A 20,450-nucleotide genomic window follows, 5' to 3' on the forward strand; every position below is an offset into this window, starting at 1 on the left:
ATTAGAAGTAATGTCTTTTTAAAAGGTCAGGACAGGTCTTCTCCTTAGCATTTTGAGAGCTGCGCCAACACATCCTGCAGCTTCTTTTGGACTAAATTCCCATCAATCCTGATTTTCCACCTGCTAGGAGAAATAAAGCACTTGCTTCCAATGCCTGAGAAACCAAGGGAATCTATAAATGTATCCCCACAGTCAAACACAGAGCAGGGAACAAAATCCTGGCACTTCGTGTTCCAGCTCCACTGAATCGAGTTTCCTGTTTCCAAGGACTCCAAGTGCCAGTTCTGGAAGGAGCTTCTCTCCCTGTCTGGTCAGATGTTGTTGGATGTAATAAATACCACAGGAAAACGGAATCATCACCCATTTCAACCAGCACAGCTGAAAAAAAAAAAAAAAAAGAAAAAAAAAAAAAAATTCGTACAGGCAGCTTGATTTGCTGGGCATGGCATGAAAATAAGGCTAAATGAGGGTTAAATATTGGCTGAATAGTCATTCATCTATTTAGGAACTGTTTAGTGAGAATATATAAAGTGTTGGTGGCTAAAAGTGCCAGCACATTTGAGGTTGAATCAGACAAGGTTTCCTGGCCTCTCGATGTTTGATTTCTCAGGCTAAGCTACCTGCAAAGAATCAGAATTTCAACACAAAAAAAGCAGAATTTTGACAGAAAAAAAGCAGAATTGAGACACAATGAAAGCAAGAAATTAGACATAAACTACTCAGTGGGGTATACATTTAATTCCTAGGAGGAGAAACATTAACCAAGTAAATCAAACATTTCTAACTCAGGCTTTTTTCCAGTTAAAAATATAATTTCCCTAGCATTGAAATCACCTGCTGGGGAAAAACATATATATTTTAATAGTTTGAAAAAGACGAGAACAAGGCCATATTTTTTCCTAATTTAGGTGTTGTTTTATACAATACATCACATTTCAGAATGAAAACAGACTGCTTTGACCGATCCAAGTTAAACTTTGTTTAGAATTTAACTTAATATCAATTTTTATATATATATATATATATACTTGTTATTTGCTTTCATCTTGTTGAGAATGAAATAGATTTTGGAGCATCAGGAAGTCCAAGTGACTTGAAATTACAGCCCCTCATCAGCTCCATTTCCTTTGCAAATTCGTCTCTGTGCAAATGTGACCTGATAAAATGTGTCTTCTCCCACGGAGGTGTGATTTTATTACTGGTGGTGGTGCTCAGGACAGCTGCTCCAGCCCACTCATTCCATGAAAAAACTCGGATTTCCTGCTCTGGAGCCGCTCCCTGGTCCCGTCACCAGCTGGGAGACAAAGGCAGGAGCTGCCACAGAGACCTCTGGGCAGAACTCCCAGATGGTGTGAGCTGTAAAATTTCAAATATACTGATTGGCTTCCCAGTTTAACGTTAAAAACGGAAAAAGCAAACAAACAAACCCCAGTGAAAGTTAATTCCTCATATTCTTAGAAGAATAAAAGACATCTGTCCCCACTGCCTTCCCCTCCCACAGCCCACGACGTGAGGGTTCCACACTCACATCCTCACACAAGCTGGAGCAAAGGCACAGTAAAATGCTCACAGGCACCTGTGCACAAGGTTTTAATTCTTTCTGGGGTTTTAGACACTGCTCAGGGTGAGATGAACATCCAGTTTCCAGGTGTGTTCTGAACCAAGTCATCAGAACCTCTGGGAATTCCTCTTTGCTGGCTCTGAATGGGAAGACATATATATATATATATACACATATATATTTATATATATAAATAGGAGGTGTTTACCCAAAGAAGCTGAAAATACCACTGATTTCTTGTCAGCTGTCCCTAAATGCAAAAAAGGAGAGGGAAAATATCTTATCAGAACAAGGTATTTGCAACATTTTACAGCCGTGTCACCTGAATAGGGACTTTTCATGAGGGCCTGGAGTGCCAAGACTTCAAGTTGACATGGAACAGGGTTAGATGGGATACTGGGAGGAAATTCTGTACTGTGAGGGTGGGCAGGCCCTGGCACAGGTTGCCCAGAGAAGCTGTGGCTGCCCCTGGATCCTTGGAAGTGTCCAAGGCCAGGTTGGACAGGACTTGGAGCACCCTGGGCTGGTGGAAGGTGTCCCTGCCCATGGCAGGGCATTGGAATGAGATGAACTTTAAGGCCCCTTCCAACTCAAACCATTCTGTGATTCTGTGCTTTGGGCTTAAAAAAAAGAAAAGAAAAACCCACTGAATTAAGGGTACAACATGATTGTTTTGCCTTTTTATTTTTTTGCTTTCTTCTTTTTAGCTTGATCAAAGAGAACCAATTAACTTCCCATGGAATGCTTTTTCTGCCACCAGACTTGGTGGCACCGTGGAAATTCTCTTCTAAATCTCTGTCCTTTCTTTCGAGGCACACTCGAAAACACTCCCAGTTTTCACACCAGGGAGAACTGTTTAGCACGGATCTGACAGCAAAATTCTACTCCTTTTACACCTCAGCACGTCCCTGGTGGGACACCAGGAACCCAGAGCCACCAAAGCTGGGTAATTTGCCAAAAGCCCACCCGGTGTCTTGTAGGAGAACTGATGTATCAGTCAGGGGTTCTTGACTCCCAGCCTCCTGCTCGGTTTGTGGGAGCACACACTGCTTTCTTGCTCTCCTTAAGGTCTAAAAATAGCAGAGTGGCAAAAACCTCCCAGCCAATTTATTTGAGAGGGAAAGGTCACCCCGGGGCAGAGGCTCACACAGGCTGCTGGGTGAGCCCTCAGGAACACGGGAGCAGTGCTGGGACACGAACCTGGAAAGCCACTGCAGCTTTTTATGAGCAGCCAGGTTGGAGTTTCAGAGACAAGGGGCACATCTTTGTCTGATTGCCTCAATATTCCTGTCACTGGACTGTTTTGGAGAGGGACTTTCCACAAGAATGAGAGGACAAGGGGGAAATGGCTTTATGATAAAGGGGGAAAGGGTTAGGTGGGATATTAGGAAGGAATTCTTCCCTGGGAGGGTGGGCAGGCCCTGGCACAGGTTGCCCAGAGAAGCTGTGGCTGCCCCTGGATCCCTGGAAGTGTCCAAGGCCAGGCTGGATGAGGCTTGGAGCACCCTGGGCTGGTGGAAGGTGTCCCTGCCCATGGCAGGGGGTTGGAACTGGATGATGCTTAAAACCCCTTCCAACTCAAACCATTCCATGATTCTGTGAACACAGGGATCAAATAAAATTCTCCAACCTTCCCACCCTTGCCCTGGGCAAGGTGCAAAACTCAGCTCTGACACCACAGGTCAGCCCCTCTCCCTTTCCTCATAATTCCTGCAGCAGAGCAGCTCCATCACGAGCTCACAGAGGCTGCAGGAATTAACCTCAGCAGGTTAATCAACCTTCCTGCACGTCTGGTTTTGGTTTTGAAAGGTTCTTATGGCAGAAATGAAACTCCTGACCAAGTAGATCAAAACCTGCTCAGTGATAACTCAGCAAAGGCTGGTATGAACACAGGCAGGGAGAGAGCAATGAAACAGAAGCACCACACATGGACATGGAAGTTTTGATTTCCAGCTGGAGACCCCAGAACAAATTTTGGACTGATGTTGTAGACGAGTGAAGCTCCAGTCACCCCAGAAATGGGGACACCACTGTTCTCTGTGCACCCTTGAGTCCTTTGCTTGCTGAGTTCTTACTCCAGGCTGAACTGTGAAGTAAAATTCCCATGTACTGACTGAAAACAGGTCATTTTTAGGGGATACCCCACACAGTTTAGTGCAGCAGAAAGCCTGTTCTGCAAAGTGCCAGCAGGAAACTGCTGAACCTCAAAATCACTTCACACTGTGGCTGCCAGAGAGATGTGGGCCATAATTCCTGTGCCCCTCATTTCATTTAGAGCCCCCTTTTCTATTACAGAAGTGGAATTTGGAAAGAAATTGTTGTGAAAAAGTTTGCCTTGAGTAAACTGAAAGAGGCTGTCACTACTACTATGCAGTAGGCTGACCTAGAGTTGAAAAATCACTGTATTTCAGCCCAAACATGTCTTTGATACTTTGATTCTGAGGCCCCCTTTTTTCCCCTGAGCCTTTTAAAGCACTTTGTTTTTTGATGGCTCCCATCACAAAGGGAAATACTGAGTGGTGAGAGTGCAGGGCACAACATATGGTCGTGTAACCTGCCTCGAAATCTTGAATTAAGTGCACTGTGAGGAAGTGCCTCAAGTCACTCTGGGTCACCACATCAAACCCTGTAAGACACAAGCAGCAGACAGGATGAACAAACCAGAACCTCAAAATAAAAGCAGTAACTCACTGCTGATATCAGATACAAGGAGCTAATCCCAGCACTGGCAGCAGGACCTTTTTTGGTTCCCTTTTGAAAGCCAAGCAATAAAAGCGTTGCTGAGGTAGCTTGGCTGCCTCAAAAAAAAAAAAAAAAATATCCCCAGAATTTAAGTTCGCCTCCTCTGATGTAACAAGGACCAAAACTCAGCTTTCCACTCACACTGCAGAGTTCTGACCCAGGAATGGGGGCATGGGGAGTGATGGGAACAGGATCCACCCTGGTGTGTGTCTTCCACGGAGAAGTGGTGACTCTTCTGCTGCTGGTTAAAACCAACCAACTGAACATTAAACATCATAAAAACCCCTCACTGCTGCTCATTAAAAATGCCTGGAGTCTAAAAGAGTGAGACAGCAGTTAAGGGCAAACCCCAGAGGTCCCATCAGCCCAACTAAAATGCAGTTTGCAGTGAGGGGAGTGGTTGGAGAACAAGCCCCGGCACCACAGCCTGATCCTGCTGCTGCCATCCCACCCTGCTGGATGTGGGGACCCTCAGAGCCACCACCCTGGGATGTACAGGGAGCAAGTGGCATCCCAGCCCAGCGGGATCATCTGCCCACTGCCCTGGCTTCACAGAACCATGGAATCATTTAGGTTGGCAAAGCCCTCCCAGCCCATGGATCCCCCTGTGCCCCATCCCCACCCTGTCCCCCAGCCCAGAGCACTGAGTGCCACGGCCAGGCCTGCCTTGGACACCTCCAGGGCTGGGCACTCCAAACCTCCCTGGGCAGCCCCTGCCAAGGCCTGACCACCCTTGCCAGCAACAAATTCCTCCTCCTGGCCAACCTGAGCCTGCCCTGGCACAGCTGGAGGCCGTTCCCTCTCCTCCTGTCCCTGTTCCCTGGGAGCAGAGCCCGACCCCCCCCGGCTCCCCCCTCCTGGCAGGGATTGCAGAGCCAGAAGGTCCCCCTGAGCCTCCTTTTCTCCAGGCTGAGCCCCCCCAGCTCCCTCAGCCCCTCCTGCTGCTCCAGCCCCTTCCCAGCTCCCTTCCCTTCCCTGCACACGCTCCAGCCCCTCAGTGTCTCTTCCAGGAGGTTCCAGAACTGGACACAGCCCTGGGGGTCCCTCAGCAGTGCCAGCACAGGGGACAATCCCTGCCCTGGGCTGTGCCCACACTATTCCTGATCCAGGTGCCATTGGCCTCTTGCCCCCTGGGCACAGCTGGACTCATGTCCAGCCACTGTCACAGCACCCCCAGGGCCTTTCCCGATCCTTTCCAGCCCCTCTGTCCCATCCTGGAGCTGCAGGGGGTTGTTGTCACCCAAGGGCAACTCTTTGAGCTACCACATTCCTCTCCCTCCATCATTTTGTGGGGAAAAAGCATCCTTTAGACTACAAATCACACGGGACATCCCACAAGAGGCGATTTTGTCACAGGGTTTGTTGTCCTTCCACCCTTCCCACCCGTGAAGGGAAAAGAAAAATGGTAAGATCTTGGAGTTTCCATTTGTGCATTGCTTGAGAACTGAAATGTCCTGTAGAGCGAAGAGAAACCTGAAGACTTAAATATTTCTGTCAGACATTGAGAAGGAGAAATTAGGAGCAGGTAGCACAGCAGGAGGACAGGGGTGGTTTTGCTGGGCCCAGTGCAGCAGCTTTCCCACAACAGTCAGTCAGGGATCCCCTCAGAAGCAAGATATGAGAGCAAGACTGAGGGCAGAATTACCTGGAGCAGTTTGCACAACCCTGGAAAACATTGGGGACATTAAAATCCCAGTGTTGGCTCCTCACAAGCCCATCCATGTGACTTTACATGACGCCACCAGTGCAGAGAGAAAATGGGCATTTCCAAAGTCTGCCATTTGTCCTCTCTAAATTAAACATTTTTGTTTAATTGCTTATGATTGTCTTCAAAATAAATGAAGTGTGGCAGGTTAAGTTACTTTATTTACTTGGTATTCAATAAACACAGTTCAGCTGAAGTTTGCTTAGTCATACACAGCTGATAATGTGCAATAATCAAAAGAAAATCATCACATTCCCTCCATGTACTCCTATCTTGTTGGCATCGTGGTTTTGCCTCTCAGATTCATTTCTCCTGATATTTTTCCTGCTGGGCTGGGTTTTCCCTTCCACTCCTGAGCATTAATATTTTAGTGTAGTGCTCCTCCAAGCTGTTGGTCTGAGACAAAGCAGGCTCTCCAGGTCACAGGTCCCTGCCATGCTGAGGTGTTTCTTCACCCAGAGGACACTCTGGGTGCTGCACTGAGCTTGGAAGAGCTGCCTCTGAACAAAACACAGCATTTTTTTTGCCCTGTAGAGTGAAGTTCAGCAGAGCTGTGAAGGGAATGTGGCAAAGAAATCAGTCCCAGTTATCCCAGCTCAGCATCAGCCACCATCACACGTCCTTCAGGAATTTGCTGATGAGTTTGTGCGTTGGCCACCAGCCCAACCCTCAAATCATTGCAGATGAAAAAGTGACTCCTGCCTTTAGAGGAGCCAAGTTTTGGGATCACAGGCTCAGGGGTGGGTTCCAGCAGAGAAAAGCTGCTGTGTGAATTCCTGTTAGTCTGGGTAAAGGCTGAGCCTGGCGGTGGTGGGGCCCAGAGGATGGCACAGACACCCTTGGTAAACCTCCTGAGAGACTCCTCAGCAGGTGAGTTGGTGAAATACAGGGAGAAAGACTGCACTGGATATAGAAATGTTAATCTTTGCTGTTGTTATGCAGGTGCACAGAAGGAAATGGAGTCAGAGAAGTTTACCTCTAAAACTGTTTTCTAAGCTCGATGTCAAATCCGACTTCTTTTCTGGCACTTCCTTCATACATTTCTCTTCTTAGATGAAAAAAAAAAAAAAAAATAATTAAATCATTAAAGATTTGGTCCTTATTACAGCACTTGTTCCTTCTCTGTTCCAGGGATGACCTGCCAAGCCCGGAGCTCGTACATCACGAGCGAGATCCTCTGGGGTTATCGCTTCACCCCCGTCCTCACGCTGGAGGACGGCTTTTACGAGGTCGACTACAACAGCTTTCACGAAACCTACGAGACCAACACCCCAGTTTACAGTGCCAAAGAGCTGGCAGAGATGGCCAGCCGAGCAGAACTGCCCCTCACGTGGTCTGTTTCCAGCAAGCTGGACCAGCACGCCGAGCTGGAAACCGAGGAGGAGGAGAAGAATCAGGAAGACCAAAACGAAAGAAACGGCGACGTGGCCAACTTGGAGAACGAGTCCAAAGTGTAGGGGCAACAGAGGCACAAAAGGCCACGCCACCTCCTTGGTCTTCTCCCTCTTGGCTCCTCCAGGTTTCTTCCTGCCTTTAATTCTTGGTTTTCCTTCCGATGATTCTCAGTTCCTGGAAAATAAATACTCAAGATGCGAAATAATCTACCTGCCCGGTTCCAGCTCCGGAGATGCACAGACTCCAAGGCGTGGGGTGAAGCTGCAGAACCCGCTGGGAATGCTGGAATCTCCATCCCCACCCTGGCAATGACTGCTGGTTTCACCTCCCCGGGGTCAAGACCTCCAGGTTTATTCACCACGAAAAAGAAACCAACGCCCAAACACAACAGAAACACAAACAAGGGATGGAAAAGGAAAGACTAATTCGCCCAAGAGGACCTTGACTCTGGTTTTTATGTATTTCAGGACAGTTTCACAAGCTGGGGGACAAACCTCTGTGAAATGGGCCCTGCAGCTTTAAGGGGGAAGGTGAGCAGAGGGCCCTGCAATCCAACAAAACACTGTACATACGCCTTATGTAACTACTTTCTCTTTACATTTAGTAATAAACGCCGCATGTACAAAAGTACTGTAGTAAAGAACTTCTAAATAATGTACACACAGACGTTGTAATCAAACGTAGGCTTAGAAACAAGGCTCCTGGAAACACCGGGATGCAAAATACCAACTCCCCATCGAGTAGGAATTTCTCTTCAAATATTTGGAGTGTAATATTGATAATTTTTTTTTTTTTTCCCCCTTCTCCCCCCCCTCTTCACCTCCCCCATAAGACTCTTCTAGTGCATGACATTTTCTTCAGTGTGCCAGACTGGCAGCTGTTTAGAGAACCTCACTGTTTGCCAAACAGATCCTTTCGCTCACTCTAAAAAGCCATAAGTCTGGGAGAGGGCAGGGGAGACAAAGCCCAACAGAACTCCTGATATACTGTGAAAATGTTTACAAATAAGGCAAAACTGGCTCCTGGTTACTCTTTTTTTTTTTTTTTTTTGGGGGGGGGGTGGAGGGGAGAGGGCAGTTCAACCTAAAATTTAGGCTGTGGCAAACCAGAATTTCCTGTGTACTCCTCGTACAGCGAGCGTGTCTCATGTAGAGGTCTCACCCTTTCTGTGCAATACCCAGGGAAACTCCTCCCTCCTCCCCGCCCAAAACCGCGGGATTTCGAGCAGTTTTTGCTGCACGAAACAGCACAAGCCATCGAAAACTGAATCAGATTTTAGCTACTCGGCTGGGAAACAAACAGCTGCATTTCATGTGAAGCCAAAATCAACGAAATTTGTCATTTATATATATATATATTTTTTTTTTTTTGGACGGCAGAGCCACGGGTGTTCCAGGGACAACAGGGTCGTCCCAGCTAAACGCTACGGATCCCGCCGCCCGTGCTCGGGAGAGGGGTTGTCCCGACGAGTTTTCCACCTTCTTAGGCAGTTGTAAATCACTGTAAATCCTGTACATTCCACCTCAGCGACTTTAAAACCATCGGGGGCGGAGAGAGCTTGCATCGCTTACGCAGCATCACCCCCGTGGTGATGGGGAGCTCGGCCCCACCGAGAACTGCGTGTCTGCCGGCGAAGGAGAAGGAGCTGCAGCCTTAATTCTGGTTTTTGGTGGCTTTTTTTCTTCTTTTTTTTATACCTGCCTGCTCCGGGAGGAACGAACGCGCTGAAAAGAATCTGAAGCTTTTTTTTGTTTTGTTTTTTTTTTTTTGTACAGAAACATTTACTTTAAAACAAAGGAGAAAATAACTCAAAATAAATAAATAAATGAATAAATATGTATATATATATATATATATAACCTCAGGAGAAACTCGGTGGGCAGGTGGAAAATTTGCACTGTGATATAGCTTTCACATTAAATTCACGACTATTTTGCTTTTTTTTTTATTTTTATTATATTATTATTATTATTTTTCTTCGCCGGTACAGCTGCCCCTTTTTCAACCTTCGGAGCTTGGAGAATTCCCGTCCCACCGGGGAGGGCAGGGCAGGGTGCGGGGATGGGAAGAAGGGAAGGGTCACGCTGCAGGGACCGGCAGATCAGGCTGGACGAAAAGACGAGTTTTAATTTTCATCTCCGAACATCTGCCCCTAAAAGGCTTCCCCAAAGCAGCAGGACGCGAGGAGCGGGGTGGGATTTTGGGGGCTGATTTGTCTGATTTGTGTGTGCCCACTCGGGGAAGGTTCCTCACGATTAAACCCCGGGAGGGACAAAACCTCCCCAGGCTCATCCTCCTGCCCCAGCAGATGCCGAGTGCTCCAATCCGTCCATCACAACCCACCCACGAGGCTCCCACCGAGGGTTTTGGGGATGGAGAAGCAGAGGAGCCCCTCCCGACCCGTGTCAGCCCCAGGGGGAGCTGCATGAGCTGAAAGCAAAGTGAATTCCCCTCCGGAGAAACCTACTTTTTTTTTTTTTTTCTCTTTAAACCTTTTTTTTTTTCCTTTTTTTTTTCTTTTTTTTTTTTTTTTGGTGTCCTTTTAGCACAAAAAAACCCCACAAACAAACCCAAACTTTCGGCCACCGGGGCATGCGCATGTGTGAGCTGTATTTTTGTGAATAGGGCACTTCAAGCTTAAAATGTTGTGTGTTTTGTCTCTTTTTCTCTCTCTCTCTCTCTCCCCCTCTCCTGTATTTTATTGTCTTTGGTATCAATGTAGTACGGACTGTAAAGTTTATGAACTCTCATTTTTTGTAACATAAGCTTTAAAAAAACCAACCAAACAAACAAAAAAAAATTACAAATAGAAGCCTCCAAAGCTTTCAACGGGGAAGCTTCAAGGAAACTTTGTACTAGAATGTCCCTATCAAACACCTCTATTTTTCTACAATGATTGATTAAGCAGTTTAACAATGTATTTTGTGTCAATGATTTCAACTGAATTGGTAAAAAGACAATTAAGAATTGAATGCTGTTAATTAACAATGGATTTTCAAGCCGTATTTGCCTAGTGGTGTTTTCATTGGCAGGAAATGGTTTAACCTGGGAACTTCAGCCCTCAGTCCTAAACAGCATCCTATGGAAGCCCAATTCCCTATGGGAATATTTTTGGCAAATCACATTTGAGGAACATGAATGTAACATCTTAACTGACCACCTAATTAATCAAGACCCATTACACCTCTGTATCATTCACTGTTACGTTTTGATGACTTTTTTCACAGAATATCTTGTGATTTCCAGGAGCAAAAGAATTTCCAGAGGTGAATGTGAGCTCTCAGTGACCTCCTGCAGCTTCCAATTCCTGCTGGTGCAGAGGTGCTTTTTATAAACTGAATGCCCAGAGCTGCACAGTCCTCTCTGACTCCTTCTCACTTTTATTTTTCCCTTTTTCTTTTTTTATTTAATAACACACTATTATTTTTTCCCCCACCCAAGTTTCCAAACCAAGCCTTCTTCCAGGTATTAATAGCAGACACAGGCCTACTGCTTTCAGTGGAGCAACACAAATTCCTTCAGCAAATCATCCACCCTCGGGCCTGTTATTGAGCAATAAATCCCCTCCTACCACCACTAAAAGAAATCTCAGAGATCCTTTCTGAACAAACATCCCAAAATGCAGATGTTCCCTCGGGTGTAAATAGCTGTTATGATCTAGAGCTTTGCCCTAAAACCCCAAAGCCATGAGAGCCATCCCAATAAATCCAAACTTCTGAGAGGGCCCCCCAGCAGTGGCCAAACTGGGTGGGATGAACACCAGGACACTGGCAGATGGTTTGGAGTTCAAGTCGTTGGTTTTAAGTCTGGGTTCCTCTGTTGGAGTCACAGGGGCTACTCAGGACTTTCCAAAGCAGGGAAGAAATCCCTGTTCTGTTTCCAGAAGTTCCCGTTTAGCTCAGCTGCACAATGTGGGGCTGTTGAGGAGAGGGAAGGATTGGATCCACTGCTCCCTTCAGCCCAGGGAGGGTCCAAGCCTTGTCCCACTGCTCCAAAGGAATCAACCCCGCTGTGAGAGCACCAGCAGATCCCCAGCACCAATTCCAAGGGCTGGCTGGGCTCCTGAATTCTCAAAAAAGCCCTAAGAAACCTTCTGGTGGAAGGTGTCCCTGCCCACGGCAGAAGGGCTGGAACGAGATGATTTTAAGGTGCCTTCCAACCACCCCAGGATGCTGTGATTCTGTAATTCTACCACTACATTAAATCCTTGGGGTTCTCAAAGGAAGAATGGACAATTCCTCATTCCCTGGGCTCCTCCAGTTCCTCGATGTGGATGTGAATTGGAGGCTCAACACTGCAAACAACTTGTCCGTGCAGCAATGGGAGGGTCGGGCACCTCGGGTGGGACATCCCTGAGCAGCCCCCAGCAGAGCTTCTGGCTGTGAAACACCAAGTTTTTACTACTGTTGTACTCTCTGCCCACCTAAATATCCTCTTTTTGAGGGCATCAGCCTCCTTCACAGCCACATTTCAACACACAGACACTTTTTGGGCCACAAATCAGACCTAACAGCACAATAAGTTGGCTTCTCTTCCACTCTCGTTCCTTCAGCTCGTAAACAAGTTGTTTGGAAACACGGAGACCAGGCATAAATCTGGGCTTTGTGCTGGAAATAACCCTTAAAGACAAGATCTGAAAGCTGCTATTTACTGATCATTTCCTGAGGGAATTTTGAACTTCCAGGATTTGGTGTTTTGAAAGGGAAAGGCGGCGCTGACATTCGGGATTCATTTCATGGATTTAGCTCAAGTTTATTTCTCCCACTTTTTTTTTTTTTTTTTTTTAGATCCTCTGGATTTCCAGAAATTATAATCCAGTGGCAACTTCAGTGTAAAGCTGTTCTTGTTTTACCACTTGCCATGGTCCCATTTGCTGCCAGGATCCTGGTGCTCCACGCAGGGAGCACACGGACGTCACATCCAAAGATAGAGCTCTGAAGAGCCTCAAATATCTCCCCATTTCAACTCAAGTGTGAAATCTGTTTTCTATTCTCAGCAAGTTCACAGCTACAAGCCACAGTTCTTTCCTCTTTCTCCCCAGCTCACGTGTCATTCACACAGAATAAAGACTCAGAAGTTTTAAATCACACCAACTGCTGGGAGTGGTTTTTCCCAGAGGGGGAGAGCCCTCCCTACTTTTTTTCCTCTTTTTTTTTTTTTTTTTTAATTAAATCAAAGGCAGCAGCTCCAAATTCACAGTCAAAACCCAAGGAAAGTGAAGCTCATGAAGCTCTGGAAGCTACAGCACCATCCTGCTCCCAGCTTGCAGTCTCTGTCAGCCACTCTTCCAAAGCCACAGAGCTGCTTTCCCCTCAAATGACTGTAGGAAAATCACTTGCACTAACTTTTCTGGGAAGTTTCAACTGGAAGAACTGGTGGAGAAGTGTTACCCCACCACATTTTCCTCCACATGTTGGACTGGAGTCCTCTGGACTCCCCCCAGCTCGGGAAGGGAGTGTTGAGCGCTCCAGAGTGAATCCTCACACTCCTGTCCCTGGACACCTCCCCTCACAGTGTCCCAAATTCTTCCTAATCCAATTCCTCCCAATCCCTATCCTAATGAGAATTCTCTAATCTGAAAACACCTCTCAGACTGGGAGTGGGGAACCCCGACTGTTACACTTCTGAAGTCACTTGAACGACTCTCGGACGGTGACAGAAGTGACTCGGTTTCCACGGCACCGTTCTGGTGTGGATGGGTGGGATGCAGGAGCTCCCAGATCTCTGCTCAGAACTGCTGAACATGTCCCAGCCCTCCCCAAGCTCAGCAGGAATCAGGAGGCGCTTCTGTGCAGGCCATCTGCCGAGCTGACAGGGTGGGAGAACCTCGTGCTGCCTCTTGCTCCTCCTTTTGGGCTCCCCAGGAGGTGATGGAGTCAGGAGAGGCCTCCACCTCCCCCAAATCCCATCTGCACCCCACACATGCCAAAGTCCTGGATAAATGGAAGGCACCAGAGCAGGGAAAACAGAAGTCCTCACTCCTAATAAGTGCTTAAAGAAATAAGGGCTTAAAACATGGAAAACCAACATGAGACACTTCTAATAAAAAGGTAAAATAATCACAGAATCCCAGAATGGTTTGGGTTGGAAGGGACCTTAAAAATCCTCCAGTTCCAACCCCCTGCCATGGGCAGGGACACCTTCCACCAGCCCAGGGTGCTCCAAACCCCATCCAACCTGGCCTTGGACACTTCCAGGGATGGTTCATAGCAGATAAAAAAAGATCCCTGGAAAGGAGGATCAAGTGCAAAGCCCACAGATTTTTTCAGTTTCCAACTAAATTCTTGGACAAAGGGCAGGGCCACTGGAATCAAGACTTCCAAACTCCATTCTACTGCCCACTTTTTACTCTTTATGTGCAAGTGTCATTTCTTTGACACGCATTAATTGCTTTAATTAATACAATAAAGTAAAGCATGACCAAAACTATTCTATAAACAAGGTGAGTGATCAAATCCTCACCATAAAATCTGAAAGATGAGAAGAAACAGGGGAGAGAATTCATGATTTCAACCCCGTGGAGAACTTTTTTTCCCCCTGGTGAAACGAGAGGGGGCATTGCTTTGGGACCCACTGAGTTCCAAAGAAAAGGGGTAAAACTCTCAATGCACAAAAACCATTTGGCCTCCAAGCCCCCAAATTTCTTCTGCCACCATCAAAAGAAGGAGGGAGAAACCTTCAAATCCAAAATGGACCTTCTCCTCCCGGAGAAGAAACAGCAGAACAAAACCAGGAATAGAAAACAACAGAGAAAAACATTCCTGAAAATAAAAATAGCAGAGAAAAGTGTGGCTTTATTTCATAAATTTAAATAAATTCCTTTTCCTTTTTTTTTTTTTTTTTTTTTAGTGTGTCAACGCTCTGGTTGATTTGCAAAAATCTTCATGGCCCTGAAAATATGGCTTTTTTCAAGAGGGTTTCTGGCTCTGTGAAGAAATCCTGGGTTTTAGGTCTTTGATTATTAATCATTGAGCAATCTGTGGGTTAGTGCTGATCATTAGAACAGGGTCAATACAGTGAATTGCTTCAGAGACAAAATTAAATCGCGTCACAAAAAATGAAATCACGTCACTTAAAAGCCAGAATGGAATATTCCATTATTCACAGGGGTTTCTTTTTTTTTTTTTCCTTCACATTTCTTCAAAATAAAGTAATGAACGTTATGGTATCAGCACAAAATGCTTTGTTCATCTGGAGACTTCCTTGAAATAGGTTAAAAAAACCAACATTTCTGCTCAGGTTTGAAGACAATGAACAAATTCAGGCCATCAAATTGAAGTCAGTTTTCCTACTGTAAAATTTAATAGGTATTAATTTTTTTTTTTAATTAAATACACCCTTGGGGATATCTGATCAGTGAAAAAAATCTGCCATTAAGCTCAGCTTTACCACATGAGTCAATCATTGCCATGACTTTGATCACTTTAATCACTAAAATTAAACTATTCCTAATATGACATCCTGCACATTTTCACACACACACACAAACAAAAAATGGACTTGAAAAGGGTTTGGACCAAAATGTCGAGGATCCACCTGGGATTTAGGAAGTGTAGGCTCAACTTCCTGCTGTATCTGACTCAGATTGACGTTTTTAATCTCAGACCATCTGAAATGGGGAGGTGCAGAAGCTCCAGCCACAGCTCCTTCCTCCCCTGGCAGGTTCTACCCATCAGGTTACAAATTACCAGGCAGGCTGTTGCAATCTCTGAGGAGATATTCAGAAAACAGGGAAAAGAGATCAAATTTGGGGCCAAAAAGGAAAATTTCTGAGGGGACCTACCATAAAAATCACGGTGAAAAGAACTCCATTGCAGGGTTAAAAAAGGACTTTTTCCATCCTTATTGTTTCCAGATTATTGTTACAAACTCCAGTGTTTAAAATGTTTAAAAGTTTTAAGACTATCTTAATATTAAGATAATATTATTAAGCATAACATTGAAGTGGGAAGATACTTATTCAGTGGGTTTTGGGCTCCTAAATTGGTGAGATCCCTGTGAAAGCTCAGCCTTCCAGCACTGTTGTAGTAAGAGCTTCAGTATTTCTTCTTGGGTTATATGGAAGAGAATTAACTCTTGATTGATCATTATCTGGAGTGGAATAAACTGGGTGGAATCAAAGCCATTTCAATCTCGAGTTAACTGCCACGAGCTGACTCTGTGCAATCAAACAAATCCCCTCCAAATGATGCCATTGGTTAATTTGGATAATCAGGAGACAACACTCGGCTGTAAAAGCTGGAGATGACAGAGGAATACAAAGAGAAAAGGCAGCAATGCAGCTTTATTGGTAAGGTGGATAAACATGGGATTATGTGGACCAAACAGCCCCCAAAAAACAGAAGCTGTGAGGAGGAAAATCAGCTCTCTACATCCAACTGCTGTGTTATTATTTAGGGAGAGTTATTGTCCAGTGCAAAGGAGGAACAGAGGGAAGAAAAGGTGAGGTTTGATAATTTACACTTATGTTTATAATACAGAAATTTGCTTTAAAATGTAAGTTCCATTTAAATTTTTAGGCCCTAAATCTGAGTTGATCCATGGGAACAGGCAAGGCAGGGCTGGAGCAGAGAGAGAGAAATTGGGGGTTTTTTCACACGTGGCTGCTGATTTATTGTCAAAGGACAGAAATGGGGACAGACAGGGAGAAGAGAAGGGATTGAAGAGACCAAATAAACTCCCACAGCACCTTCTGGAGGGGCTGGGAGAAAACCCCTGCAAGAAAAGCTGAAGGAGCAGCTCCAGGGAGATGATTTTCAGGAGACCCCGCCGAAGAAACCCAGAGGGAGGGAGAATTCGAGCAGCTTGGTGGTTCAAAGGCCCCAACACGGAGCATCATTCCAAGATTTCCTTGCAGAGGAAGCTCCTCACATCCCTGTGAGGGTGTTTGTGCCCAAGGGAGAGCCTGGGACAAGGGACAGAAGGGAGGGAGGAAGAGCACAGTGATTGCCACCGGCACTCCCTGCCAGCTGAGGGATGAACAGGAGGAGGAAGACAGGGGAGAGCTTCGTGCTGTGCTCAAATGTCACAAAACCCACACAGTTGGGAGGGGAAAGGATGGAGACAGAACAAAAATGAGCCTGAGAGATCAGAAACAGAAGCCCTTTGAGGGGGCAAGGGAAGGGAGGGAGAGCAAAAGCAAAGGAAGGGAGAACAAAAGCAAAGGAAGAGAGCAAAAGGAAAGGTCCCTTTACCTTTCCACAAGCTGTTTCTTCTGCTCCCCAAAGTTCTGGCTGCTTTTTTACCTTTTTTTGCAAGTACTGAACATGTTGTTTATTTATTATATATGCTAATTATTTATTTATGAAATAGCCAAGTGCTTGCCTGAGGTAAGGAGTGAGAACTGCCAGGCCACAGATTGAACTCGGTCTGAGCTCCCCAGGTTTGTGGGGCAAGGCAAAGGTGGGTCAGAGGCAAAGCTGGAGCTGCCAAGCTGAACATCCACACCAGTCAAGGACAGAGAGATTTAAAGTGGTTTAAATATTATTTTAAAAATGAATAGCCTGGAGTGGAGAGCCCAGAGGTTGTGGAGCGTGAACTGTGACAGCCATAGCAAAACATGGACCGTGGGATTGACCAAAACCAACCTCAGAGAGGTGACAACCACTTTCTTCAACTGCAAATATTTAACTCATGTTGCCTTTCCATGCCTGGAAGTGTCCAAGGCCAGGTTGGATGGGGCTTGGAGCAACCTGGGCTGGTGGAAGGTGTCCCTGCCCGTGGCAGGGGTGGGAACTGGATCATCTTTAATGTCCCTTCCAACCCAAACCATTCTGGGATTCTTTGATTCCATATGACACAGGAGTGGAGGTCAAACTGCTCCATAGCATCATATCCCCTCTAAACTGAATATTTAGATTGAAGACTGCATTGAAACTCAGTTGTTTGTGGGGTTTTTTTTATATAAAAATCACAAAAAGTAGGTAAGGATTTGAGCAAATTCCTTGTACCAACAAAACCTCAGTCCTGGGAATATGAGTCAGTAAACCACACCCCAACTCCCACACCTGAGTTAATACATATATTATATATATTATAATACATATTTTTTCCCTAAGCTGGTAAATAACTGAAAAGCAGGCTCTCAGATTTATTTTGTTACAGAAACAGAGAAGAGGAGAAACAGCATTTTCTGTTCTTCAGTCCCCTGCTGGTTTTAAAGAACTGGGAGCACTCAGAGAGAGTTTTATATTATGCCAATAGATTATTACTCCCTTCATGCTGAATTTTACATCACACTAGAAAACTTCTGCAAAAGGGCCAAGTAAGGAACATTTTCACCAAGGTTTTCATTCCGTAATTTGCTCTGTGGGATTTGGGAACCGTGGCCTTTGGGGCACAGGAGCAGAGCTGAGTTTGAAGGTCAGGGGGGTGCACAAATAGCTCTCCCAAATTAGCCAGTGAATGTTACAGGAGCTGCTCAGCACGCTGTGGGATGGTCTGAAACCCCTGTGGGGTTGGGAGAGACACAGCCCTGAATTCCCCTCAGCAGGGTGTGCCCCTTTCCAGCCTAATTCCAGCGTCCCCCTCAGCCTGCTGCCCCACCCCAGGGACCAGCCAGGGAGGGAGATGGGCATGCAATGGCCAGGAGCCACCAGCAGAGCTGGCTGGGGGAATCCTGGGAGAATTTGCTTCATTTGGAGCAATAAAAACCCAAATCTTGTTGGTTCAGGAAGGGCTCTGCTGGTTCTCGGTGAGCAGGAGGAAACAGGAGGAACATTTCTGTGAAAAGCTCATTTCACAGGGGGATTTTTTGGTTTTGGTCTCGTCCTGATCGATGAAAATGGATGCTTTGCTTTGAATTTCTCAAGAACACTTGGGATTGTTCTGTGTTGTCACTGGTTACAATCGACCATCGTCACACAGAACCCCAGAGATGGGAGAGACCCCCCCAGGATCATCCAGTCCCATCACCACAATCACCCCTGATCCACGTCCCCAAGGGCCACATCCAGATGCCTCTGGATCGCTCCCAGAGATGGTGACTCCACCACCCCCCTGACATCCTGTATTTCTATGTTAATGCTGAAAGAAAGATTTTTATTTTTTTTTATTTTTTTTTTTTAAATCCGCATTTCTCCTCTAGAGTGCAAGTCAGGTCAGAGAGGCTCAGCTCATGCAAACGGGTTTCTTTAACTCTCACTGGGAAGAGAAGAGGGAGGTATCAGCCACACAGCCCTTCCTTCAGTGTGCACTCCACAGAAAAACCCCTGTTGCCTTTTCCACTGAGCCTGCACCGCTTTGTTTTCCCTCCACATCCCCAATGACTGGAAAATAACGGGGTTTTACCCATCAGAAATCACAACTACACGAGAATGGATGGATTTCACGAGGCTTTTCACTTCTTTCCCCCTTTTTTGTCCAGCTGAAATCCTTCCCTTTCCCTGAGCTGTACCCACTCTGCTCTCTTGCTGTCACGTTCCAGCCTTTGAGTGACGTGGCCAAGTGCTCCTGCTGTCCGTGCTGGATCTCCCTCTGCAGTCACCTGATCCGGCACCTCAGCTGTTTCTGGAAGGTTTTTGCCTCTGCTGTGGGTCTGGTTTGCTCCAGAAATCCAACTTGCCGATGCAGCAGCTCCAGAACCCGGCATTTTATATCCCATTACTCCCCTGCCACGACTGAGAAACATCCCCTGCAAACATACCTTGCTATTTTTACTGATTCCCCCCTCAACAGCCTGACGTTCTCAGGTTTCCCCCATCACCAGCTGTGGGATTTTTTTCAGTGTCTCATTATTATTAATAGCTGCCCATCCTTCAGATCCCTCACCTCAAACTCCCTCTGGTTATTTCGGTGTTGACAGTCGATAGTTGCAGCCTCTGCACTTGTCCTGTGTGTCCTCCCCTCCCTGAGTTCTGGTCTGAGGCGTCACACCCCCAGTTAGAACTTTCTGCCCCCAGAAACAGCCCAGATCCCACCCTGCACTGCAGCAAATGGCTTTTTAAATTCCCTGATGAGCACCAAAACATCCTTTGAGCTTTCCCAAGCTGTGCAACTCAGCCTTGAGAGGTTTCTTTGCTGCTGATGCACAACAAGCCCAGCACTGCTGGGTTTTTGCCCTCTCGTTCCTCCAGCAGGGTCTTCTCAACATTTTGCTTTGTCCCTTTGACTTGAGGCAAGTCACAAACTACCCAGGCCTTGTCCTCTGAGTCCATTCAGCAAAAATATCCTCTCTTGCCTTATTCACTCTGTACATTCGTGCCCCTAAGAGAAATTATTCAAACACAACCAAAAAGACACAAGACCGACACAATCTTCCACCAGCCCAGGGTGCTCCAAGCCCTGTCCAACCTGGCCTTGGACACTTCCAGGAATCCAGGGGCAGCCACAGCTTCTCTGGGCAACCTGTGCCAGGGCCTGCCCACCCTCCCAGCCAGCAATTCCTTCCCAATATCCCATCTAAACTTAAGTTTGAAGCCATTCCTCTTGTCCTGTCCCTCCAGCCCTTGGAAATAGTCTCTCTCCATCTTTCCTGGAGCTCCTTCAGGCCCTGCAAGGCCACACTCAGGTCCCCCCAAAGCTTCTCTTGTCCAGCTGAACAATCCCAGCTGTGCCAGCCTTTCCTCCCAGCAGAGCTGCTCCAGCCCTGGGATCCTCTTGGTGCCTCCTCTGGGCTCTCTCCAGCAGCTCCCTGTGCTCCCTGCGCTGTTCCCAGGGCATTTTTTTTCTATTCCCAGGCAATTTATTTTGGCCTTTATCTCCCCACCACGGGAATATGTTGGGTTCCAGTCAGGAATTCATTCCCAGTCACCAGCACTGAGGACACACCTGGGGCACAAACAGGTGTTTCAGGTGAGAAAAGTCACAGGAAAAGGAGAAAAGTCTGGATTTCCAGCACTTGCAAGGACAGAAAATTACTCTGGATCACAGCAGAAGAAATTGGAATAAAGAAAGGGGGGTTTGAATAGATGACAAAGTTACCTAAGCAGAAATTCGATTTTCAGTTCCATCCTTGTCTGGAGTGAAAACAAAGAAAAGATGAGGAGAAAAAAAAAAGTGGTCAAGAGGGAAAGAAGGAAGAGCTGCCAAAGGGACAGCAAAAGTAAA

At 46.3% G+C, this 20,450-nt stretch overlaps 1 protein-coding gene across 2 annotated transcripts in view; it reads left to right on the forward strand.

Moving 5' to 3' along the window:
* KCNJ6 (potassium inwardly rectifying channel subfamily J member 6) overlaps positions 1 to 8,427 on the forward strand; it is a 151,735-nt gene extending 143,308 nt beyond the window's left edge. For both annotated transcript variants that reach the window (XM_050332854.1, XM_050332855.1), the window contains one exon: positions 7,140 to 8,427. In XM_050332854.1, coding sequence (XP_050188811.1) covers positions 7,140 to 7,465 — 326 coding nt within the window. In that variant the 3' untranslated portion in view covers positions 7,466 to 8,427. The remainder of the gene's footprint in view (positions 1 to 7,139) is intronic.
* Positions 8,428 to 20,450: the final 12,023 nt, after the last annotated feature.

This window comes from Myiozetetes cayanensis, unplaced genomic scaffold, assembly GCF_022539395.1.
Source record: "Myiozetetes cayanensis isolate MyiCay16 unplaced genomic scaffold, myiCay2020 scf5-8, whole genome shotgun sequence".
Lineage (NCBI taxonomy): Eukaryota > Metazoa > Chordata > Aves > Passeriformes > Tyrannidae > Myiozetetes > Myiozetetes cayanensis.